Below are 25,303 nucleotides of genomic sequence, written 5' to 3' on the forward strand. Positions count from 1 at the left end.
ACTGTGTAAGCCCTGTCCCGGGCTGTCCAGGCCCGCAGGGGCAGTCTCTATCCCTGGAAGGACTTCAAAGCTGTGTCCACGTGGTGCTGAGGGACGCGGTGTAGTGGTGACCGGGCAGTGCCAACGGTCGGGCTTAATCGTGTTAGAGAAACGACTATGTGACCCTCCCCAGAGCAGGGCAGGAATCTCAGGCGTTTGGTAAAGTGCCTCCGAGTCTGTCACAGGCCTGAACACGGATGCGTTCTCTCTCAGTCACAGAAGGCTACGCAAGGACAGCATCTGTGTTTTGGCCCAGCTGCAAGACACTCCACCGTGTTTACAAACTCCCTCGCCGACCTTCCCTGAAATTCTCACGGCAGCGCCTCACACCGCGCTAACGCTACACTTACAGGGGGGGCACCAGGCGCTGCGGGGCCCTTACCTAACGCGCGACCGGGCCAGAACAGCGCGCGATCTACTATGCCCGGAGGACCAGCATCCTCAGAGCCCAGCGCCCACACAGCCGCAGGGCTAAGTGCCAGGACAGAACGCAGACCGAGGCCGAGAGCCGGAGCCGAGGCCGAGAGCCAGAGCCCAGGCCGCCACAACAGCGCCACCTGCCCCCTCAACCCGCCCTCAGCGCTCAGCACTTCCTCCCTGCGCATGCGTCGGTGGCGTCATGCGATCACTTCCGCCGCTTGCCGTCGCTATAGCAACACATGGCGAGTCCAACAGGCACGGCCCGCTGGTAGAGGCCGCGGCTTGGGCGTCATGAGATCACTTCCGCCGCCCGCCGTCGCTATAGCAACGTGCGGCACGGCCCTGCCCGCTGGTACAGGCCGAGGCGTTGTCCTTACAACGTCACTTCCGGCGCTCGGCGTTGCCTTAGCAACGCGTGGCGCGTCGCGGATGCGCTGCTCGCTGGCGCAGGCCGCGGCCATGGCGGCTCAGCGGCAGGTGTTCCGGGAGGTGCCTGGGCCCTACCCGCACTTCTTTGCAGTGGTGAGAGGCTGCCCCGGAAAGGATGGTGCGGGCTCCTTTAGCCTCAGCGGGTGGCGGTTGGGGCAGGGCCCTCTGAAAGGAGCAGGGAGTGCTGCGGCGTGGTGGGCTTCCCTGGCGATGCTGGTGCCAGATGGGCTGAGGAGGAACTGCCCCTGAAGGAACTGATTTAACTGTGGCCGTGAGGGGCAAAGTCGCGCCTCTGGGGGGCTCGGGGGCCCTGCGTGTGTGCAGTGGGGTGATGCTGTGCATCAGGACCTCCAGGGAGCTGTGCTAGAGATGGAGGTGGATGGAGGTTCACAGGATTACAGGATCACAGGGTGTCGGGGGTTGGAAGGGACCCAAAGAGATCATCAGAGAGGTTACCAGTGGGGAGAACATTTGATATGCATCATAGAATTGTTTTGGTTGGAAAAGGCCTTTAACACCATAGAGTCCAACCATTCTCTAGCTATACCAAGTCTGGTGCTCAGCCATGACCCTCAGCACCATATCTCTGCCTCTTTTAAACACCTCCAGGGGGAAGGGATCCTGTCAAGCAGACAGTAAGCAGACTGTAGTACCCCCTTGGATGTGTAAGGTAAGATTTAAGCTGTAGTCTGGGCAGTAGGAGGGTGCTGGCAGCTGAAGGTATTTCATAGTCTTGTAGTGCTGGTAAGCTGCTCTCAACTCCCAGCATTTGGTGTTAGGGACATACTTTTCAACTGAAAACCAGCCCAGAATACCAGGTGATGTTTTCACTGCTGTCCCATGCTTTCTCTGACAGAGAGCCAAGCCTCTGAAGGAACACAGAAAGGAAGATCTTTTCCTGGCCCAGAGGGAGAAGGATGAGGAACTCCTGGAACAGGCCAAGCTGCTGAAGCTGTACCAGCAGTGCCGCAGCGTGCAGGAGTGGCACCAGAGGACCCAGCAGAAATGGCTGCACTGTGCTGTGCAGAGGAAGGTGAAAGCCACAATGCAGCAGTACCAGGCAGAGACTGAGGAGAGACGAGAGAGGTAGCAAACCCATAGCTGCCCTGCTGTGTTCCACTTTACTGTGTGCTTTGGGGAAAGCTCAGCTCTGTATGCTGCACTGTGCCTTGTGGAGTGGTGCATTCATTGGTAACAGAAAGAGTGGTGGGTGCAGACCTGGCCAGGAGCCAGCACTGAGCACTGCCAGCCCAGAGCCAGCCCTGTGCTGGGCTGATCCCCAGCAGTGTGGGCAGCAGGGGCAGGGAGGGGATTCTGCCCCTCTGCTGGGCTCTGCTCAGACCTCCCCTGCAGTGCTGGGGCAGCTCTGCAGTGCTCAGCACAGCCAGGGAGCTGTTGGAGCAGGGCCAGAGGAGGCCACAGCGATGCTGGCAGGGCTGGAAGGGCTCTGCTGGGAGGCTGAGAGTTGGGCTTGGTCAGCCAGGAGAGGAGAAGGCTCCAGGGAGACCTTCTGGTGGCCTGCAGTGCTTCAAGGGGGCTGGAAGCAAGCTGGGGACAGAGTTTTTCTGAGGTCCTGTTGTGAGAGGCCAAGGGGTGATGGTTTGAAGTGCAAGAGGGAGCTTGAGAGTGGAGAGAAGGCAGAAATGCTTGAGTCTAAGGGTGGTGAGAGCCTGTCCCTGGTTGCCTCATGGGAGAAGAGACCAACCCTCACCTGACTGACCTCTGCTGACTTGAGAAACTGTTCCTCATGTCCTCCCCTGGCCAAACCTGAGGCCATTTGCTCTTGTCCTATTGCTTGTTACTTAGGAGAAGAGACCAACCCTCACCTGACTGACCTCTGCTGACTTGACTTCCTGGCTTCATCTTGGACTTCATCACCACACACCTGCCCAGGCATTTGGACTGTTCAGTGACCTCAGCTAGTGTCAGCAAATTTGTTCTGCTCTGTTTCTTCAAGCACAGGCAGGCTCTGGTCAGGCTCAGCAACAGACTTGTCTGCCCTGCTCTCACTTTTGGCTCCTGGCTCACCTTCTCTCCTGGGAACAGCACACCCTTGCTGCTTCCTCCCACTGCACTGCCATGATGATTATACAGAAGGCCTGGGGAGACCTTCTGGTGACCTTTCAGTACTTAAGGGGTCCTGGAAGTAAGCTGGGGACAGAGTTTTTCTGAGGGGCTGTTGTGAGAGAACAAGGGGTGATGGTTTGAAGTGCAAGAGGGAGCTTGAGAGTGGAGAGAAGGAAGAAATGTTTGAGGCTGAGGGTGGTGAGAGCCTGTGCCAGGCTGCCCAGAGAGGTGGGAGATGCTCCTCCTTGGAACCACTGTGGGTGAGGTAGTTTGGGGTTGTGAGCAACCTGCTCTAGATGCAGAGGACCCTGCTCAGTGGAGGGTAGGGGTTGGGCTGGATGACCTTCAAAGGTCCCTCCCAAGCTAAAGCATTGTAGGATTCTGTGATTGTATGAAGCAAATTGCATTCATTTTTAGGTCCTGCAGGTAATGCTTTACAGGACAAAAGCATTTTCTTGTGTTCAGATGGAATTTCACCTTCTTTAATTTGTGCCCATTGCCTCTTTGTGTCACTTGGCTCTTCTGAGAAGAAGCCATCTCCCTTTCCTGTATTCCTGCCCTGCAGATATCCACATCCATTGCTAAGATCCCCCTCAGCCTTCTCTTCTCCAGGCTGAACACTCCCAGCTCTCTCAGGAGAGAGGGTGCTTCAAGAGAAATTCTCTTTACAAGAGCAGTAGTCCAGTCCCTTAATCATCTTCCTGGCCTCTCACTTGCTGGGCACCACTGGCCTCATCCTCTTTCCCCCCCACTTGCTGGGCACCACTGGCCTCATCCTCTTGCCCCCCAGCCTTTATCCCTTGCTGAGCATTGCTCAGCTCCCCTCTGGGGCTGCTCTGCTCCAGGCTCCACAGCCCCAGGGGCTCTCAGCCTTTGCTCCTCACAGAGCTGCTCCAGGGCCCCTCAGCAGCTTTGTACCCCTGGCTTATGTTCTTACTTCATGGTAAAGAGAATGAGATTCATCTCCCAGATTTGGTCAGTCTTTGGCTTTGCTGCTGTGACCCCACCAGCAGTGCCAGAGCAGGTCCATACTACTGTTGCTCATACAGCAGCAGGGACACCCCATAGCATGAAAGAGTCATTTCCTAGGAGCTGCTGTGGCATTTGGGATGGAATTATGAGTTCCTGGAGAAGAGAAGGCTCCAGGGAGACCTTCTGGTGGTCTTGCAGTGCTTCAAGGGGGCTGGAAGCAAGGAATTATAGAATCATGGAATTCTTAGAACCATAGAATCAACAAGGTTGGAAAAGACCTCAAAGATCATCAAGTCCAACCTCTCACCCAAGACCTCCTGACTACTAAACCATGGCACCAAGTGCCACATCTAATCCCCTCTTGAACACCACCAGGGGCAGTGACTACACCACCTCCCTGGGCAGCACATTCCAATGACTAACAACTCTCTGTGAAGAACTTTCTCCTCACATCCAGCCTAAACTTCCCCTGGCACAGCCTGAGACTGTGTCCCCTTGTTCTGGTGCTGCTTGCCTGGGAGAAGAGCTCAACCCCCACCTGGCTACAGCCTCCCTTCAGGGAGTTGCAGAGAGCAAGAAGGTCTCCCCTGAGCCTCCTCTTCTGCAGGCTAAGCAACCCCAGCTCCCTCAGCCTCTCCTCCCAGGGCTGTGCTCCAGACCCCTCCCCAGCTTTGTTGCCCTTCTCTGGACACCTTCCAGCATCTCAACCTCTTTCCTGATGTGAGGAGCCCAGAACTGGACACAGGACTCAAGGTGTGGCCTAAGCAGTGCTGAGCACAGGGCACAATGACCTCCCTGCTCCTGCTGGCCACACTGTTCCTGATGCAGGCCAGGATGCCCTTGGCCTTCTTGGCCCCCCAGGGCACACTGCAGGCTCATGTTCAGCCTACCATCAACCAGCACCCCCAGGTCCCTCTCCACCTGGCTGCTCTCAGCCACTCTGCCCCCAGCCTGTAGCACTGCCTGGGGTTGCTGTGGCCAATGTGCAGCACCTGGCACTTGGATGTGTTCAATCTCCTGCCCTTGGCCTCTGCCCATCTGTCCAGCCTGGCAAGGTCCCTCTGCAGAGCTCTCCTACCCTCTAACAGGCAGCCAGTACCAGAACAAGAGGACACAGTCTCAGGCTGTGCCAGGGGAGGTTTAGGTTGGATGTGAGGAAGAAGTTCTACACAGAGAGAGTGATTGCACATTGGAATGGGCTGCCTGGGGAGGTGGTGGAGTCACCATCATTGGAGGTGTTCAGGAGGAGACTTGATGGGGTGCTTGGTGCCATGGGTTAGTTGATTAGGTGGTGTTGGATTGGTTGATGGGTTGGACACAATGGGGGGTCTCTTCCAACCTGGTGTATTCTATTCTATGTATTCTATGTATTCTAACAGATCAACTCCTGCCCCCAGCTTGGTGTCATCTGCAAACTTACTGATGATTGACTCCATCCCCTCATCCAGATCATCAATAAAGATATTGAACAGGCTGGGGCCCAGCACTGATCCCTGGGGGACACCACTGGTGCCTGGCTGCCAGCTGGCTGTGGCACCATTCACCACCACTCTCTGGGCTCAGCCTCCAGCCAGTTCCTAACCCAGCTCAGAGCTGCTGTCCCAGCCAGGGGCTGACAGCTTGGCCAGCAGTTTGCTGTGGGGGACGGTGTCAAAGGCCTTGCTGAAGTCCAGGCAGACCACATCCACAGCCTGCCCCACATCCACCAGGCAGTCACCTGGGCATAGAAGGAGATCAGGCTGGAGAGGCAGGACCTGCCCTTTCTGAATCCATGCTGGCTGGACTGCCCAGCCAAGGAATTGACAGCTCTACATGTATAGAGGAGAGTGTTAAACAGCAGGGAGGGACTGTGCTGAATGACAACAGCAGCACAAGATCAAATTTACATCCACTTGGAAATCAGGTTTCATTTACCAGGGGGTTGGAGTGGTAAGGCAGCACTGGAAATGCATTTGTAGGAGCTTCAACTGTGCTGTGCCAAAATCACCTCCATGTGATCCCTCCACGGGCAGGGATCCAGGAACAGTCCCTGGGTTAAACTTGATGCTCCATTCTTCAGCACTGGCCAGAAGTGCTGCAAGGAGCACCCTGCCCATTTTGTCCTCCTCACAGATGAAATGGCTCTTTCTTCATCCCACACTAGGGCTGCTTTAGCTTTGATTTCAATGTTTCCATTACAGGCTTCGTGAGCTGCTGGAGGCAGAGGAAAGCAGGTACTTTGCTGAGATGGAGGCACTGGAGGAGACAGTGGAGGAGAAAAAAGTGAAGATGAGGGAGAGAGCAAAACTCCTGAGAGAGAAGAAGGAGAGAGAAAGGCAAGAACTGGTGGCTGAGAAACAAGACCAGCAATTCAGGTATCTTCTCAAGGAGAGTTTGGGTCAAGTGAAAACACAGAGGCAGTTTGTCACTTAGGTCACAGCAACCCCATGGCAAGTTACAGACCTGGGGATGTGTGGCTGGAAAGCTGCAACTTGGAGAGGGACCTGGGGGCTGCTGGTTGGTAGTCAGCTGAACATGAGCCAGCAGTGTGCCCAGGTGGCCAAGAAAGCCAGTGGCATCCTGGCTGGGATTAGAAACAGGGTGGCCAGAAGGGACAGGAGGTGGTCATCCCCCTGTGCTCAGCACTGGGGAGGCTACAGCTTGAGGGTTGTGTTCAGTGCTGGGGCCCTCACTACAGGAAGGACATTGAGGGGCTGGAGTGTGTCTGGAGAAGGGCACTGAGGCTGGAGAAGGGCCTGGAGCACCTGGGCTGTGAGGAGCAGCTGAGGGAGCTGGGGGTATTCAGTCTGGAGAAGAGGTGGCTGAGGGGAGACCTCATTGCTCTCTGCAGCTACTTGAAAGGGATGTTGGAGCATGGAGGGGGCAGCCTCTGCTCCTTGGTGTCAAGCAACAGGACCAGAGGAAGTGGTCCCAAGCTGCACCAGGGGAGCTTCAGGATGGATGCTAGGAAATATTTCTTCACTGTAAGGGTTCTCAAACACTGGAATGGACTGCCCAGGGCAGTGCTGGAGTCTCCATCCCTGGAGGTGTTTTAGCAGCCTGTGGTGCTGGTGTTTAGTGTTGACCCTGCAGTGCTGGGTTGAAGGTTGGACTGGGTGAGTTGGACCAGATATATTCTGTGATTCTGTGAAGGTGACAGTAATAAACTGAATGAGTATCTAAAGCTCTCCATGGACCCTACTGCCCTCCCAAACAGAAGAGAAAGGGAAGAAGGGAGAGAGGCTGATGGGGTGGGAAAGAGACTAACCCAGCTGGGATGGAAAGGAGATCAATGTCATGGGATAGAGACACAGAGACACAAACCAGTGTGGAAGCCAACCCCTGCTGGCAATGGTGGCACCACTGGCACCACTGATGCTGGGGGCAGGCACTGGGGGAGTCCCAGACTGGACTCAGCAGCAGGTGGGAAGCAGATTCAGGAACACAGGGAGCAGGATCAAAGGCAGAAGGGACAGAGTCCTCTTCTGGCAATTGAAGAAGAGGCTTGACCCTGGTGATGCTTCAGCTTGCTCCTGAAGATGTCATCCATAGGCTGCAATCCCTTGTTGGGCAGTTGAGGGTCACCTGTTCTGTCCTCTCTTGCTCACAGCTGCCACCTCTGCTTTCCTGCCCCCCAAGGTGTGGCACAAGCTGTGGCAGTGCCCTTGGTGTGCCCAGGAGCAAGTTTCACCCAGAGCCTTTCCGCAGCCAGCCCTTGGCAGGAGCTCTCCCCCTCAGTGTGGTCACTGCTGGGAGCAGCCCCTGGGCTCTGCCAACCTGCCCTGAGCTGCAGAAAGTGCAGAGGAGAACTCTGTCCCTTCTGTCTTTGTTCCCAAACTGTCTGTTCCTGGATGTAGTTCCCAAATCCAGCTCCTGATTGCTATCTGCTGCTGAGTCCAGCCTGGGACTTGCAGTGGTGGTTGGTGTCACTCCCCCAGTGTGTGATGTACATTTACAAGCCATGTGCCAAACTCTGCCTTATTCCAGAGCACTAAAGCCAGCTCCTTCTCAGCACCCATGTGGCTTCCTTTGCAGCCTGAGGACTTAGATTTAATTCTTCTCAGTCCTGATGTTGGCCAGGAAGACTCCTTTGTTACACTGTCCTTGGACCACTGAGTCCTGGTGGAATTTATCCTCATGAAGGGCTCCCAGCTTGTTTGGAAGGATATTCAGCCTGAGGCCACATTCATCATTGGGATCTTTAAAGTAAATTGCAAGGCCTTAAAATTAGCATAAAGCCAAAATTACACCCTCTTTCTAGTGATCACATCAGAAGCATCCACACAGGGGAAGTGGTTACCACAGCAGCTTTGTACTGCAGCCATACAATGAATTAAAAAGAATAAATAAATGGGGGGGAAGTGGCATAAATGCAGTTTGTCTTTGGGAAGCAGCAACATCCAGGCACAGTTCTGATGTTAAGAGGCTTAGGGCAGCAAAGTGAGGAAGCAAAGCAGCCATCTGGGGGAGCAGATGTTTATAGGTTGCTGTGAAAGCTGCTTTGAAGGAATTATTTTGATGAAATCAAGCAATTACAAGGTGATTTTTCTATTGAAATTCTATCCCTGCCCAGCTTCTCTTCAGCTTCTCTCCCCCTCTGGGAATTCAGTTGAATTCAGGCAGGTTGATAAGGGTGGGAAAGAAGCATGGATTCTTTATTCCTTCACTGCTGAGAGAGCTTTGAGCCCATTGTGCTAAGGGAACATTGGTAATGGTAGAAGGCTTCAAGGCTGGATAACAATGTGTTTCCCTCAGAGCAGCTGAGGAATGTGCTCTTCCCCAACACTAACTGTTACAGTGGTCTGTAATCACCACTACCTCCTGCCCACCAGCTGGGAGACAGATCCCAGTGTCAAAAGGTAGGAAAACTGGCAATGGTCTAATACTTTGTTAACCTGCTTGAAGGCAGAGGCAGCTCCTGGAGTGGCTCCAGGCATGAGCCTCCTCGTGCTGCCTTCTGCTGCTGTTGTGGGGACAGTCTGTACTCAGGAGGTTACCCTCTGACACAAGGAAGTAAAACAGCTGTGCTAGTGTAGCCAGCAGGTGAGGAGAGGGGCTTCTGCCCCTCTGCTGGGCTCTGCTCAGACCCCCCCTGCAGTGCTGGGGCAGCTCTGCAGTGCTCAGCACAGACAGGGAGCTGCTGGAGCAGGGCCAGAGGAGGCCACAGCGATGCTGGCAGGGCTGGAAGGGCTCTGCTGGGAGACTCCAGGCTGAGAGAGTTGGCCTTGGGCAGCCTGGAGGAGAGAAGGCTCCAGGGAGACCTTCTGGTGGCCTTGAAGTGCTTGAAGGGGGCTGGAAGCAAGCTGGGGACAGAGTTTTTCTGAGGTCCAGTTGTGAGAGGCCAAGGGGTGATGGTTTGAAGTGCAGGAGGGAGATTGGGAGTGGAGAGAAGGCAGAAATGTTTGAGGCTGAGGGTGGTGAGAGCCTGCGCCAGGCTGCCCAGAGAAGGTTGTGGATGCCACATCCCTGGCAGCATTCCAGACTTGATATCCATGAAAGGGGACTCAACAGATCACAGTTAACTGTTCCTGGCTGAGAAGAAGCAAGAGATTAGAAAGGCCTTCTAGATATCAATCAAATCAAGCAAAAGAGACCCTTCAAGATCATTGAATCCAACCATGAACCCAGCACTGGCAGGTCATCACCAAACCATGTCCCTCAGCACCACAGCTACATGGCTTTGAAAGTGCTCCAGGGATGGGGACTCCACCACTGCCCTGGGCAGCCTGGGCCAGGCTTTGACAACCCTTTTGGGGAAGACATTGTTCCTCATGTCCAACCTAAACCTCCCTTGGTGCAACTTGAGGCCAGTTCCTTTTGTCTTGTCACTTGTTGCTTGGAAGAAGAGCCCAACCCCCACCTGGCTCCAGCCTCCTTTCAGGGAGCTGTAGAGAGTCAGAAGGTCTCCCTTCAGCCTCCTTTTCTCCAGGCTGAACAACCCCAGCTCCCTCAGCTGCTCCTCACAGGATTTGTGCTCGAGACTCTTTGAGATGTGAGATCTCTGCTTCTGCATGGAATTAGAGGTGAAGCATTGTGTTCTCTGGCTGTGCCTCACTCCTGCTGGAGGTGTCTCAGTACTTCCCCTCCACCATCAGAGCTCCACTTTTGCTCTCTTGCACTGTGAGTGTGGAGTTCTCACTGTGACACCAAGAACAGGGTCAGGCTGGCTTTTGGCACTGTGTCAACAGCTTCTTGAGCTGCTTCTTCACCAGAGGAGGTCTGTCTGGGGAAGGGCTCTTTGTGGTTTATAAGCCCTAAGACATTTATATTGGGCTGGATCAGCATGGAGCTTCACTGGGAAAGCCTCAGATCATAGAACCATAGAATTGTCAGGGTTGGAAAGGACCTCAAGGCTCAGCCACTTCCAAGCCCCCTGCCATGGGCAGGGACACCTCACACTGCAGCAGGTTGCTCACAGCCACCTCCAGCCTGGCTGCAAACACCTCCAGGCAGGAGGCTTCCACCACCTCCCTGGGCAGCCTGTGCCAGGCTCTCACCACCCTCCTGGGGAACAACTTCTTCCTATCATCCAATCTCAATCTCTCCACTTCTAGTTTTGTTCCATCCCCCCAAGTCCTGTCCCTCCCTGACACCCTCAAGAGTCCCTCCCCAGCTTTCTTGGAGCCCCCTGCAGATCCTGGAAGGCCACAATGAGGTCTCCTGGGAGCCTTCTCCTCTCCAGCCTGCACAACCCGAACTCCCCCAGTCTGTCCTCAGAGCAGAGCAGCTCCAGCCCTCTGCTCATCCTTGTGGTCCTTCTCTGGGACACCTTCCAGCACCTCCACATCCTTGTAAGGTCTTGTAAGCCAAGACATGATGATTACATGCTGGTAGTTACCTCAGCCACAGGTTAATGACATCAGGAGTGGTGCTTACTCTCTGCTTGTTAGTAGGAGGTGACCCAGGGTCAGTGTCACAGAATCCCAGCATGATGTGGGTTGGAAGGAACCTCTGGAGATCATAGAGTCATAGAATTGTCAGGGTTGGAAGGGACCTCAAGGCTCATCCAGTTCCAACCCCCCTGCCACGGGCAGGGACACCTCATACCACAGCAGGTTGCTCAGATCATCTAGTCCAATCGCCCTGCTACAGCAAGGGCACCCACAGGAGCCTGCCCTGGGTCATGTCACGGCTGTAGTTATGACAAGCCAATAGTTCTGGTGCTGTGGAGACTGACAGTGCTGTGAGGCAGTTAGCTGATGAATAATTAATGTTTCTGCTATGCAGGGTTGTCAGCTAAACGTGGTGTGAAGGGGTAGTGTTTGACCTTGTACAAGCAACAGCTGCTGTCATGCACTGCTTCGAGAGTCAGTCAGTGATGTATTGAGGTGTCTGCTCTTGTGGACAAGTTCACCATCAGCCAGCAGTGTGGTCTGGCGGCCAGTGGGCTCCTGGGGAGCTGCTGACAGCAGGTCAAGGGGAGGTTCTCCTCTCCCTCTTACTCTGTCCTACTGGAGCTGCATCTAGCATCATAGAATTGTTAGGGTTGGAAGGGACCTCAAGGGTCACCTAGCTCCAGCCCCCCTGCCATGGGCCCAGATAACTGGGTCCAGTTCTGGACTCTCTGCTTGAAGAGAGAGTCAAAGGAGGCTCTGAAGATGCTGAGGGCCCTGGAGCAGCTCTGGGAGGAGCAAAGGCTGAGAGCCCCTGGGGCTGTTGAGCCTGGAGCAGAGCAGCCCCAGAGGGGAGCTGAGCAATGCTCAGTAAGAGATAAAGGCTGGGGGGCAAGAGGCTGGGGCCAGGCTCTGCTCAGTGGTGCCCAGGGACAGCACAAGGGGCACAAACTGCAACCAGGAGGCTGCATCTGAGCAGGAGGAGAAAGTTGTTTGTTGTGAGGGTGCTGGAGGGCTGGAGCAGGCTGCCCAGAGAGGTTGTGGAGTGTCCTGGTGTGGAGAGCTTCCAACCCCCCCTGGGCACTGTGCTGCTGGGCAAGCTGCTGTGGGTGCCCTGCTGGAGCAGGGGGGCATGGACTGGGTTATCTCCAGAGGACCCTTATAACCCCTCACCATGCTGGGGTGGTTGTAATCTGTAGAACAGGCTCTCCACATGGAGTGGTGAGGGATCCTTGTACTTCACAGCATCCATGTGTGTCTATCACACATCCTGAGAGCTTGTAGATCCTTAACACTTGTAGATCTTCACCACTGTCTGCTAGTTTCACATTTGGGTTGTATGAATGTGTGTGTCCCACTGCTTACAGAACAGAATTGAAGTGCCTGTGTGTTACCCAAGCTGTGTATTGGTTTGGCAGCACAGGTTGATCTCCCTGGTGCTTTGTCTGCACAAACAGAAGCAGAGCCTGCAGGCAGCGTAGTGTTCTTCACCATGGTGGACTTGGAGTGCTGGGCTAAGGGTTGGGCATGATGATCCTGAAGGTGTTTTCCAACCTGAACCTTGGGGTGGGTTTGTGTATTCTGAGCTGGAAGCCTCCATCCCTCACCCCCTTCCAGGGCTGCTTCTCCTTCTGAGACATTGTGCTGTGGCCTTTCAGAGAGCAGTGCGAGGAGCTCCGCGTGCAGCTGGTGAAGAAGCATCGGAGGGAGGTGTGTGAAGACCAGCTGGCACAGTTAGCCCTGAAGGAGGAGCTGAGAAAGCAGCAGAAGAAGGAGGAGCAGATGTTTGCAGAGCTCTGGGAGGAGGACAGGCTGGCTAAGGAGAGGCGCGAGGCAGCCGAGCTGCAGAAGGCAGCAGAGGAGAGCCAGGAGGTGCTGAGCGCACTCAGTGCCCAGGTAGCAGAGCTCAGCCTGCACAGAGAGGAGGAGAGGAAGCTGAAGGAGGAAGAGGCTCGCCTGCTGGTAATGTCCATGCCCCTCTCAACCCAGGGCTGTGTGTAAGGCCCTCCTCATGACAGGCTTACTAGGCACTGAGCTTAATCCATACCTTCTCTGTGTCTTCACTGATTTCATTAGTATCTGAGAATGTCCTGTTAGGATAAGCCTCTTGCCCAGAGCTGTGGCAAATGTGTTCCTGTTCACAAAGGGGAAAATACATCTTTCAGAACAGCCTTGTGAAGGATTTGGGAGGTCAAAGCCTCTCAGAGCCTTTGTGGGAGATGTTTTTATGCTTTTGCCAAACATCTTTGCAGTTTTCTGATGTCCAGGTTCCTGTGGGGGAGCTGGAGAGTCCTGTGTCCCTGCTGTGATGTGAGACACCAGATCACAGACCCTGGCACAAAGAATGGTTTGGGATGGCAGGAACTTCAGGGGTCACATAGTCCAGACCCTCTGTAGTCAGCAGGGACACCTGCAACTAGAGCAGGTTGTTCACAACCCCAAACTACCTCACCTGCAGTGGTTCCAAGGAGGAGCATCTCCCACCTCTCTGGGCAGCCTGGGACAGGCTCTCACCACCCTCAGCCTCAAACATTTCTTCCTTCTCTCCACTCTCAAGCTCCCTCTTGCACTTCAAACCATCACCCCTTGTTCTCTCACAACAGCCCCTCAGAAAAACTCTGTCCCCAGCTTACTTCCAGGACCCCTTAAGTACTGAAAGGTCACCAGAAGGTCTCCCCAGGCCTTCTGTATAATCATCATGGCAGTGCAGTGGGAGGAAGCAGCAAGGGTGTGCTGTTCCCAGGAGAGAAGGTGAGCCAGGAGCCAAAAGTGAGAGCAGGGCAGACAAGTCTGTTGCTGAGCCTGACCAGAGCCTGCCTGTGCTTGAAGAAACAGAGCAGAACAAATTTGCTGACACTAGCTGAGGTCACTGAACAGTCCAAATGTCCAAATGCCTGGGCAGGTGTGTGGTGATGAAGTCCAAGATGAAGCCAGGAAGTCAAGTCAGCAGAGGTCAGTCAGGTGAGGGTTGGTCTCTTCTCCTAAGTAACAAGCAATAAGACAAGAGGAAATGGCCTCAGGTGCAGCCAGGTGAGGTTTAGGCTTGACATGAGGAACAGCTTCTCCACCACCACCCTGCCAGGCTGCCCAGGGTGGTGGTGGAGTCCCCATCCCTGCAGGGATTCCAAGGCTGTGTGGCTGTGGTGCTGAGGGACATGGTTTAGAGGTGACCTGGCAGTGCTGGGTCAGTGGTTGGACTCAATGATCTTAAAGGTCTCTTTCAACCAGAATGATTCTGTGATTCTGTGAGGAAAGGCTGATAGACCTGGGGCTCTTCAGCCTGGAGAAGAGCAGCCTGGGAGGGGAGTCCTCCACCATGCTGGGTTTCTGTGGTGGTTTAAAAGAGCAGTGGAGTGCATATCTTCTCAACATCAGCTTCTAGTGCATAACAGAGCAGCCTGGGTGGTCATCCAATCACCACAAATTGAATCCCAGCATGGTGGGGACTGGGAGGGATCTCTGCAGATCATCCAGTCCAACCCCCCTGCTAAAGCATCTTGCCATCACAATGGCAGGGTGGGTTTGAAGCTCTCCAGAGAAGAAGACTCTACAACCTAGAGGGACCTGGGGGTGCTGGTTGATAGTAGGCTGAACATGAGCCAGCCCAGGCAGCCAAGAAGGCTAAGGGCATCCTGGCCTGCATCAGGAACAGTGTGGCCAGCAGGAGCAGGGAGGTCATTCTGCCCCTGTACACTGCACTGGTTAGGCCACACCTTGAGTCCTGTGTCCACTTCTGGGCTCCTCAGGTTAGGAAGGAGGTTGAGATGCTGGAAGGTGTCCAGAGAAGGGCAATGAAGTTGGTGAGGGATTTGGAGCACAGCCCTGTGAGGAGAGGCTGAGGGAGCTGGGGTTGCTTAGCCTGCAGAAGAGGAGGCTCAGGGGAGACCTTCTTGCTCTCTACAACTACCTGAAGGGAGGCTGTAGCCAGGTGGGGGTTGGGCTCTTCTCCCAGGCAAGCAGCACCAGAAGAAGAGCACACAGTCTGAAGCTGTGCCAGGGGAGGTTTAGGCTGGAGGTCAGGAAGAAGTTGGAGTCAACATCATTGGAGGTTTTCAGGAGGAGACTTGATGGGGTGCTTGGTGCCATGGGTTAGTTGTTTGGGTGGTGTTGGATTGGTTGATGGGTTGGACGCGGTGATCTTGAAGGTCTCTTCCAACCTGGTTTATTCTATGTATTCTATGTATTCATGGAAAGAGAGATTGGCCATTGGGATGTGCTGCCCAGGGAGGTGGTGGAGTTTAGGAAGAGTCTGGATGAGGCACTTGGTGCCATGGTTTAGTTGATCAGATGGTGCTGGGTGACAGGTTGGACTTGATGATCTCTGAGGTCTTTTCCAACCTGATTGATTCTATGATCCTATGAACCTCTCTGGGCAGCCTGCTCCAGGCCTCCAACACCCTAACAACAGTGATTTTTTTTCCTCCTGTTGAGATGGAACCTTCTGGGTTCCAGTTGGTGCCCATTGCCACTTGTCCTTGGGCACCACTGACAAGAGTTTGGCACCTTCCTCCTCACATGTGTCCTCAGCTATTGATCAGCATTGAGAAGATCATTGATGCTAGCATTTAGACTCATAGAATAGACTCATAGAATCAATAAGGCTGGAAAAGACCTCAAAGATCATCAAGTCCAATCTGTCACCACAGACCTCAGTCCCCAGGGATGGGGACTCCACTACCTCCCTGGGCAGCCCATCCCAGTGGCCAATTCAAGGCTTGGCAATATGAAATGCAAAGCTCTGAGGAGCTGGGCTGCAGGGCAGTGTGCTCCTCATTCCTAGCTAGGCTGTAGAATTTGACATGCTTCAAAACAAGCAGATTGAAATTGTTTTCTTCTAACAGCTGTGAGGTGCTGCCAAGCCTCCCAGGCAGAGAACCATTCTCCTTAACTGAGCTTTCCAGAAAGATGCTGTTAGAGGAGAGGAGTTTGGACTTGCCCTGAAGACAGCTGCCTTGGGCTCTGCTGTGGAGACAAATTTCTGGTGGAGTGGTTTAAGTCTGTGAAAAAGCAAACAAACAAACAAAACCCTTTCTTCAAAGGGCCCCTACATGAGAGTGTCTGTATGGTAAATGGGATGCAATCATAGACTCACAGAGCTGTCAGGGCTGGAAGGGACCTCAAGGCTCAGCCAGCTCCAACCCCCCTGCCATGGGCAGGGACACCTCACACCACAGCAGGCTGCTCACAGCCACCTCCAGCCTGGCTGCAAACACCTCCAGGCAGGAGGCTTCCACCACCTCCCTGGGCAGCCTGTGCCAGGCTCTCACCACCCTCATGGGCAACAACTTCTTCCTCACAGCCAATCTCAATCTCCCCACTTCTAGTTTTGCTCTGTGCTCCCCTAGTCCTATCCCTCCCTGACACTCTCAGAAGTCCCTCCTCAGCTTTCCTTGTACCCCTTTTCAGATCCTGGAAGGCCACAATGAGGTCTCCTGGGAGCCTTCTCCTCTCCAGCCTGCACAACCCCAACTCCCTCAGTCTGTCCCCATTGCAGAGCAGCTCCAGCCCTCTGCTCCTCCTCTAGTAATCATCTTTCAGCAGGAGAGGGATGTGGCAGATGGCCTCATTACAAGTGTTATTTTGGTGCAGAGTTGTTTGATGCTGAGGTGTTTCACCTGCATACAGGACATGCTATGGACAGCTTGGCATCTCTTTCTAGAATGGCTGTTTTGCAGCCTGCTGTGGGTGCCCCAGGGAGCTGGACTGGATGATCTCCAGAGGTCCCTTCCAGACCCCACCCTGCTGGGATTCTGTGATTCTTCTGGGTGTTGCAATGGGCATAGATCACTCAAGGATGCAAAACTGCTTCCTTCTGTGTGCATCAAGGTATCTCAGGCTGGATGACAAAACAAAGGCAGCAGTTCTTGCATTAGCTGCATTTAGACTCGAGGTGAGGAGAAAGTTCTTCCCCGAGCGAGTCGTTCATCATTGGGATGTGCTGCCCAGGGAGGTGGTGGAGTCCCCATCCCTGGAGGTGTTCAAGAGGGGATTGGATGTGGCACTTGGTGCCATGGTTCAGTCATGAGGTCTGTGGAGACAGGTTGGACTTGATGATCCTTGAGGTCTCTTCCAACCTTAGTGACACTGTGTTGCTGTAATCAGTGAGAGCAACGCTCAGTGCTAACGAACAACACGCTCTGAGGGGGCTAATGGATGGCACTAATTTCCTCACCACAGCCAGAAAGGCTTAAATATTTATCTTTGTTTGTCAGTGTTCCAATTACACTGCTCCCAGCTCTTGCTTTGCTTGGAGCTGTGCAAGGGTGTTACAAGCTGGCTGCTTCCCCCCTCCCAGGAAGAAGAGCAGCGGCTGCTGAGGCTGGAGAACGAGCAGCTGCGGAGGGAGAGACGGCAGAGGCAGAAGGAATGCAGGGACCTGCTGCTCAGTGCAGCACAGGAGAGGGCAAATCGGCTCAGTGAAGAGAAGAAAGGTGAACTGGCCTTGGAGAGGAAGCTCCTGGAAGAATCTCTTCAGGACCCCCAGAAGGAGGCTGAGGAGAAAATGAGAAGAAAGGTAAGAGCCAGAGGTGGTCATTGTGAGGTTAGAATCGTGTAGGTTGGAAGTGACCTTCTAAGATCATCAGGTCCAGCTGTTAACCCAGCACTGCCAGGGCACCACTGAACCCTGTCCCTCAGCACCACAGCTACACAGCTTTGAAACCCCTCCAGGGATGGGGACTCCACCACTGCCCTGGGCAGCTTCTTCCAGGCCTTGACAACCCTCCTGGGAAAGAAATTGTTCATAATGTCCAACCTAAACTTTCCTTGGCACAACCTGAGGCCATTCCCTCTTGTCCTATCTCTTGTTCCCTGGGAGAAGAACCAACCCCAACATGTCTCCAAACTTCTTTCAGGGAGTAGTAGAGAGCCAGGTGGCCTCCCCTCAGCCTCCTTTTCCCCAGGCTGAACAACCCCAGGTCCCTCAGCTGCTCCTCACCAGACCTGTGCTTCAAACCTTTCCCCAGTTTCATTTCCCTTCTCTGGACCTGCTCCAGCCCCTCAATGTCCTTCTTGGAGTGAGGAGCTCAAAACTGAACCCAGGACTTGAGGTGTGGCTCATGGAGGTGCAGGGCACTATCTCCTCTAGACTAACTGTTGTGGCCTTTCATGAACTGCACAGTGTAAATGAGGTCTAGAAGCCATTTCATTTTCTCAGGTGAAGTTGCATCTGTTGTTCCATAGCCTGTTGCCTTTCCTCCTGCCATCACTTTGCTTCTCTGAAGAGGCTCATTATCTTTGAAATCCCTGAGGGGATTTAAAAGTTGCTTAGATGTGGTGCTGAGGGACTTGCTTTAGTGGTGACCTGGGAGTGCTGGGTTAAGAGTTGGGCTTGATGATCTTAAAGGTCTCTTCCATCCAACAATGCCTCTGTAATCCTCCAGATGCAAAAACCTCTCTTTAAACATGAAACCTTGGATGCCTGCATTTAAAACAAGTAGCTTGTCTAACTTCAGGGTGACAACAGGTCTCAGGGCCACTGTGACAGAGCAGGAAACTGCCTTTGTTGTTCTGCTGATAGTATTTTAAGTAGCTCATGTAGGTTAGGAAAGCTCTATCAGCTTCCTGCTAGACCTTGGCTGACAGTTAGGGGAGGTGATATTTACTGCTGTTTGTTATACTCTGTTGGATCCCAAGTGCAGGTGATGCTGAAGAAGCCTGGTCAGCTGTGAGACTAAGATGCCTGTGGTGTAGCTGAGCTGCTCTGGGGGAAATGATTTGCCCTGTTTTATTTGTCCTGCTCTTGAGCTGTTGTCCAGGCGCTGCCAGCTGACCAGGAAGAAGATTCTGCACAGCCCTTTCCCATGGCAGGGTTTGGAGTGCAGCTCTAGGCTCCCAGTTCCCACACTGGCAGCAAACCACCACTTCTCTTCACTTTTTGAGCTCCAAAAGTCTCTCTTTTTTTTTTTTTTTGCATCTTCTGTGATTCTGTGATTCACTCAGATCTGCCAGTGTCTGTGTGTTTGCAGCAAGAGCTGCTCAAGGAGCAGCAGACGTACCTGGCACACCTGGCTGAGCAGCTGGAGGAGGAGAAACGGCGACAAAAAGAAGTGGACAAGTTCATTGATGAAGAGATGGCCAAAATCTGGGCCAAGAAGGCTGAGCAGATGAGGTTACAAAAGGAGGCTAGAAAGAAGCTACTGAAAGATGTCCTGAACACCAGGCAGGAGCAGATAGAGGAGAAGTGTAAGTAACAACTCCTTGTCTGTGCACCATAGCCACCTCAAAGGTGCTGGCCTTGGCACATGGAGCACAACACCCTGCTGTCAGCAGCACCCTTTGGGCCAGCACAGTTCAGGCTGTATGGCTGAGTGGACAACCACCACATCAGGCTGCTTCATTTTCTGAAGTGGGTGGTTTCCTTTTTCTTGTTGCAGTGCAGAGAAATGCAAAGGAGCAGGAAGAGGTTGCCCAAGAGAGGAAGTTATTAGCTGAGGTGGCTGCAGAACTTGAGCATCAAAAGGAAGAGGAATATGCAAGGTATTTTTCTTCTGCACCATTGGTTCATTTCATTGCACATCTGCTAAACTCTTCAGTAACCTCCTTCTTGTTTTCAGGGGACTTTAAGAGCACTGGGTGGGCTTCCTTCCCTGTCACAGAGGCTCTGCCACTGTCCAGCTGACCAGCCCTGACAATAGGGTGCTGGAGGACATCCAGAGATGGGCAATGAAGCTGGTGAGAGGTCTAGAGCATAACCCTTGTGGTGGAGCAGCTGAGGGATCTGGGGTTGTTCAGCCTGGAGAAAAGGAAGCTGAGGGGAGACCTTCTGGCTCTCTACAGCTCCCTAAGAGGAGGCTGGAGCCAGGTGGGGGTTGAGCTCTTCTCCCAAGGAACAAGTGATAGGACGAGAGGAAATGGCTTCACGTAGGGCTAGGGAAGGCTTAGGTAGGACACAAAACACAATTTCCTCATGGAAAGGGCTGTCAAGGCCTGTCCCAGGCTGCCCAGGGCAGTGGTGGAGTCCATGTCCCTGGAGGGGTTTCAAAGCTGTGTATCTGTGGTGCTGAGGGACTGGGTTCAGTGGTGCCCTGGCAGTGCTGGGTCAATGGCTGGACTTGGTGACTCTCTGATAGGGATCTTGTAGGTCTGTAGGTCTGTAGGTCTGTTCCAAACTTAATGTTTCCATGGCTCTGTGATTCTGAGTTGCTCCATAGCATAGAGTCACAGAATTGTCAGGGTTGGAAGGGACCTCAGGGGTCAGCCAGTCCCAGCCCCCTGCCATGGGCAGGGACACCTCACACCACAGCAGGTTGCTCACAGCCACCTCCAGCCTGGCTGCAAACACCTCCAGGCAGGAGGCTTCCACCACCTCCCTGGGCAGCCTGTGCCAGGCTCTCACCACCCTCATGGGCAACAACTTCTTCCTCACAGCCAATCTCAATCTCCCCATTTCCAGTTCTGCTCCATCCCCCCCAGTCCTATCCCTCCCTGACACCCTCAAAAGTCCCTCCCCAGCTTTCTTGTAGCCCTTTTCAGATCCTGGAAGGCCACAATGAGGTCTCCTGGGAGCCTTCTCCTCTCCATCCTGCACAACCCCAACTCTCTCAGGCTGTCTCCAGAGCAGAGCAGCTCCAGCCCTCTGCTCCTCCTCCTGGCCCTGCTCTGCACACAGGTTTTATTTTATTTAATAAAAACACGTTTTCAGCTTTGTTGGTATTAAGTCACTAACTCTGATCTCATCATGGTGTTTCCTTACACATCCTTGTGTTGCTCTGTGTGGACCATCACAGGACTTAGATCTCCCATGTTTATTAAACACATCCCCTCATGCTCTGAGCTGTTACTGGGAATGGCAGAGCTTTGGGGAGCAGGGCTGATGAAAGGTTAGCTCTGCAGTCAACCTAGGGCAACTAGCGTGCCCAGCCTGACTGCTGAACTGCACCCACACACAGCCCTTAAACGATCACACCGGCTCACCAAAACACCGGGACCTGGCCAGACGGGGTTCTCCTCACCTTGCCGTACCTCGGAGCGAGTACAGTTACATGCAGTAGCTGAAACGTTCCTCTGGGTGTCACGCAGAGCCCAGGGCAAAGGGCCTCATTTCACTCAATTTCCTGTTTGTGCTCCTGCCCCTTCCCCACCCTTCTCTGTGGGAGGCAATTTGAGTCGCTCCTTCCACGACGAGTATGTACCTGTTGTGTTTTCTGATGGCCTTGTTGGTTACCATCGCCTGGAAATGACAAAGGTCTCCTGCAGGAAAGGTGCTGGGCTTCACTATGGATATACACCTCGCTCAGCAGGGATGGCATCCAGTGGTGTTAGGAAGTGTTTGTGGCTCAGGAGCTTTGGGGTAGTGCAGAAGTCTCGACTGGAGCATTTTAATGGTGTGTAGGAGTCTGTGTGGCTCCTGCTCCAGGGGTGCCTAAAATTTAGGTAGGCTTCCAGTGCTGCCCCAGATGGTAGGGAAAGGAACATGTGAGGTAGAATGGAGTCACAGAATCCCAGCATGGTGAGGTTGGAAGGGACCCCTGCAGATCACCCAGTCCAACCCCCCCTGCTCCAGCAGGGCACCCACAGCAGCTTGCCCAGCAGCACAGTGCCCGGGGGGGTTGGAAGCTCTCCACACCAGGACACTCCACAGCCTCTCTGGGCAGCCTGCTCCAGCCCTCCAGCACCCTCACAACAAACAACTTTCTCCTCCTTTTCAGATGGAACCTGCTGGGTTGCAGTGTGTGCCTCTTCCCCCTTGTGCTGTCCCTGGGCACTACTGAGCAGAGCCTGGCCCCAGCCTCTTGCCCCCCAGCCTTTCTCTCTTGCTGAGCATTGCTCAGCTCCCCTCTGGGGCTGCTCTGCTCCAGGCTCCACAGCCCCAGGGGCTCTCAGCCTTTGCTGAGACCCCTCACAGCAGCTTTGTAGCCTCTTTGGACTTTCTTCAGTGGTTCCCTGTCTCTCTTGGAGGCCCCAGAACTGGACCCAATATCCTAGATGTGGCCTCTCTAGAGCAGAGTAGAGGGGGAGAAGAACCTCTGTTGATATGCTGTTGACACTCTTCTCAATTCACCCCAAGACACCATTGGCCTTTTTGGCCACCAGAGCACATTGCTGGCTCATGGTGAACTTGCTGCCACCAGCACTCCCAGATCCTTCCCCACAGAGTTGCTTTCCAGCAGGTCAGCTCCTAACCTGTCCTGGTGCAGGAGGTTGTTCCTCCCCAGCTGCAAGACCCTCACACTTGTCTTTGCTGAAGATGATGAGGTTCCTCTCCAGCCTGCCTGAGTCTCACTACATGCAGGAATGATTTCTTCTGACAGCCACTTCCCAGAATATCTGTGCCATGCTGCAGCAGGAGCCTGCACCCAGCCTCCCCCAGTCAGCAGTGACTTGTTATCTTCAGAGAGAGGGATTGGAGATGGGGCATGGAGCTGCTGCAGCAGCCAGCTTGAGCTGGCTCTCTGTCCTCTCATCAGCACTGCCAGGGGCTCGCTGGTTACACCCGAAGGAGTTTTGAGTGGTTCTTCAGTCTGAGGTTTAATGCTAGCAGATTAAATGCTTGCTTTATCTATTTATGTATTAGACACAATTCATAAGTAAAGTGTTTTTGTGTCACTTCCAGAAAAGTAAAGGAAGCTAAAGAATACCAAGAGCAGCTCTGGGCTCAGATTGCCTCCCAGCAGCAAGCCCGGGAGGCTGAGGAAGAGGAGGAGCAGCGAGACTATGAGCTGGGCCTGGCAGCAGAGAGAGCTTACCAGAAGAAGCTGCAGGATGTCCTGCTGAGGCCTGAGAAGCCAGCAAAAATCCACCCCTTCAGGAGACAACTCATGTCCAGCTCCCCAGAGGATCACTCACAGTGATTATTGCAGCTCCTTAAAAGCACTCTGTAGGAGTGTTCATGACTGACCCCTCTCCCACTGTGCTGCTCAGAATGTCTAACTGGAAAACCAAGGTGGTGGTGGTGGGGGGGTGGAAAAAAAAAACACCCTAACAACATAACCATAATAACCAGGAAGGTTATTTCTCTTTTTCTCTGTGGACTTTTAATGACAAAGCATTTGACTTTTTAATGCAAGAGTGCTCTGTCTTCTCTGCAGCACGTTGTTGTGACACAGCTGCTTTGTCTCCCTGTGCTGAGGGTGTGTGTAGAACAGCTCCAGCAGGCCCTGCATTAAAATGCCTTTCAAATTCCAAACACTTGCAACATGTTGTTATTTGGACCAAAAAGTAGTACTTGGAGGTCTTCATTTTCTTGTTAACTGAAAAAAAACAACACCCAACTGTGACTCTGTTTTATTATGGGCTGGAAGAGGAAGAGCTATTTGCATGTGTCCTGGTAGGTGTTGAAACGCTCTGTGGAGTATCACAGTCACCAACCTTGTTTGTGGTGCCTCTGTGTGGACAGAGTTAATTCTACAGGGCTGGATTTATGATTTTTTTGGGGGGTGGGGGGAAAGAAAAGGTTTATTTTCTCATTTTCATGGCAGGTTTGTCTCTGTGGACACCAGTGAAGACACAGAACGTGGGGGGACAGAGCACCGATGTTTTGTGATGGAGCAACACAACGGGTGGGCAGATGTCAGCAGGAAGGTCTCAGAAGGGGTTTGGCAGTGGGGTGAAGTGACACCCCCTTGCTGGTCTCTCAGCCCCCCCTTGTGATGCAAGAGGAACAGCAGGTGAGCCTAGGAGGGTCCTTTTCTTCTCCAGCTTCCACCCCTCAATCAGTACTTCCTCTATATCTTCCTCCTCTCCTTACCTTCCCCTTTGCAGTGTTTGGCTGCTGCTGGGCAGTACCAGGACTCACGTGGGGGTTTTGTGTGGGAAGGAGGATGGATGCAAAGCCAGCCTGTTGGAGCTGGCCCAGAGGAGGCCAGGAGCTGGAACCCTTCTGCTGTCAGGTCAGGCTGAGAGTGTTGGGGTTGTTCAGCCTGGAGGAGAGAAGGCTTCAGAGAGACCTTCTGGTGGCCTTTTCAGTGCTCAAATTGACCTAGAAGAAAGCTGGGCACAGGCTTTTTCTCAGGGCCCATTGTGACAGGACAGAGGGTGATGGTTTGGAACTAAAAGAGGGAGATTCAGACTACAGAGAAGGGAGAAATGTTTTCTGCTAAGGGTGGTGAGACCCTGTCCCAAGTTGCACAGGTGGTAGATGCTCCATCTCTGGAAGCATTCCAGGCTGGGTCAAACAGGACTGTAAGCCACTTGCTCTAGCTGCAGGTGTCCCTGCTGACAGCAGAGAGGCTGGACTAAGTGTCCTTCAAGGGTCCCTTCCAACCCCAAACCAGCCTGCAATTCTGTGAGTGCAGAGGAATTCAGAGCTGCTCCTGTTGTGCAGGTGGGAGAGGCCATCCCAGACAACAGAAATAGTTCCATCAGTAGTCCCGAGAGCTCAGGTAGTTACAGATCTCTGCTCTCACCTGCTGGGTCAAATTGCAGCAGAATGATTAAGAGACTAATTTCCTATCTGCTGCAGGCTGCTGGTGTGGCTCTGCACAGGCAATGCAGATTTTCCTTCACTACTGTGCCCTGCCTTTGAAAAATGAACAAAATAGGACCTTCACCATTCCAGGATTAATTAACCCGTGTTACTAAGAGCTGTGACACTGTTGCTGGGTGCAGCCAATATCTGAGGGAATAAAAGGGCCAACACTGGTGAGCTCAGTGAATTTGAGCTGTCCAGAACTGTAATAAATCTGTTTTTTAATAAAATAATAACTCAGAAGAGGTGGTCAGAGCTATCAAAGCATTGACAAAATGTCTGAGATCCTGCTGCTGGAGGCAAAATTCCTCTGCCATGGGCATGAAGTCGGCACAAAAGTGAAAGATCAGGCTGGGAGAGCTTTGCCTTCAGCAGAAATGAACTCCCATGGGATAACTAAACTCTTCAGAGAGGAAACTCATGGTTGAGGAACGTGTTGGTGCTGCTGAGTGCTTTGGTAGGCTTCAGGTGTGTCTAGAACTAGAGTGGACAAGGCTCACTGCAGGCTGCTGAGTGGATGGGAGGGCCGGCAGGCTCCTGCAGGAGCAGCCCTCCCTGCTCCTAGCAGATGAACAATGCAGTGAGAATTAATTTCTGTGTCAAGACTACAGAGTTTCCTTATCTTAGTGATTTCCCTCTTCTCCCAGCTCCTTTCTCACATTAAACTGGGAAAATCAGGGCACTGAGTAGCACTCGCTTGGAAGTGTGCTTGTGTCCCTGCCTAACTCTGACCAACATATTAGATGTGTGACTTGAAGCACCAGCAAGCAAAATGGATCCAAAATGGTGGCTTCCAAGAGCCTCAGGAGCATTTGCTGCTGCTCATGTGTGTGGTATTTCCCTCCTGAGTGAGCAATCCTGGAGCCAAACCGTCCATTAAACCCAGGGTGCAGGGACACTGCCGAGAAGTGGAGCAGCCTGGGCCATGGCTGGGTGAACTCACAGGCTCAGAGGATGTTAGGGGTTGGAAGGAACCTCCAAAGATCATCAAGTCCAAGCTCCCTGCCAGAGCAGGACCATAGAATCCAGCACAGGTCACACAGGAACACAGCCAGATAGGGCTGGAAAGGCTCCAGAGAAGGAGACTCCACAACCTCTCTGGGCAGCCTGCTCCAGGCCTCTGGGAGCCTCCCAGGGCAGAAGTTCCTCCTCAGCT

At 53.4% G+C, this 25,303-nt stretch overlaps 1 protein-coding gene across 1 annotated transcript; it reads left to right on the plus strand.

Moving 5' to 3' along the window:
* The first annotated feature begins 895 nt into the window (after nt 1-895).
* CFAP53 (cilia and flagella associated protein 53) lies at nt 896-22,581 on the plus strand. Its single transcript, XM_054178490.1, has 8 exons — nt 896-981; nt 1,745-1,974; nt 6,108-6,281; nt 12,398-12,701; nt 17,035-17,253; nt 18,707-18,923; nt 19,115-19,217; nt 22,294-22,581. The coding sequence occupies exons 1-8, from the start codon at nt 919-921 to the stop codon at nt 22,529-22,531; spliced, it is 1,548 nt and encodes a 515-aa protein (XP_054034465.1). The 5' UTR covers nt 896-918; the 3' UTR covers nt 22,532-22,581.
* The last annotated feature ends 2,722 nt before the right edge of the window (nt 22,582-25,303 follow it).

This window comes from Dryobates pubescens, chromosome Z (assembly GCF_014839835.1).
Source record: "Dryobates pubescens isolate bDryPub1 chromosome Z, bDryPub1.pri, whole genome shotgun sequence".
NCBI lineage: Eukaryota > Metazoa > Chordata > Aves > Piciformes > Picidae > Dryobates > Dryobates pubescens.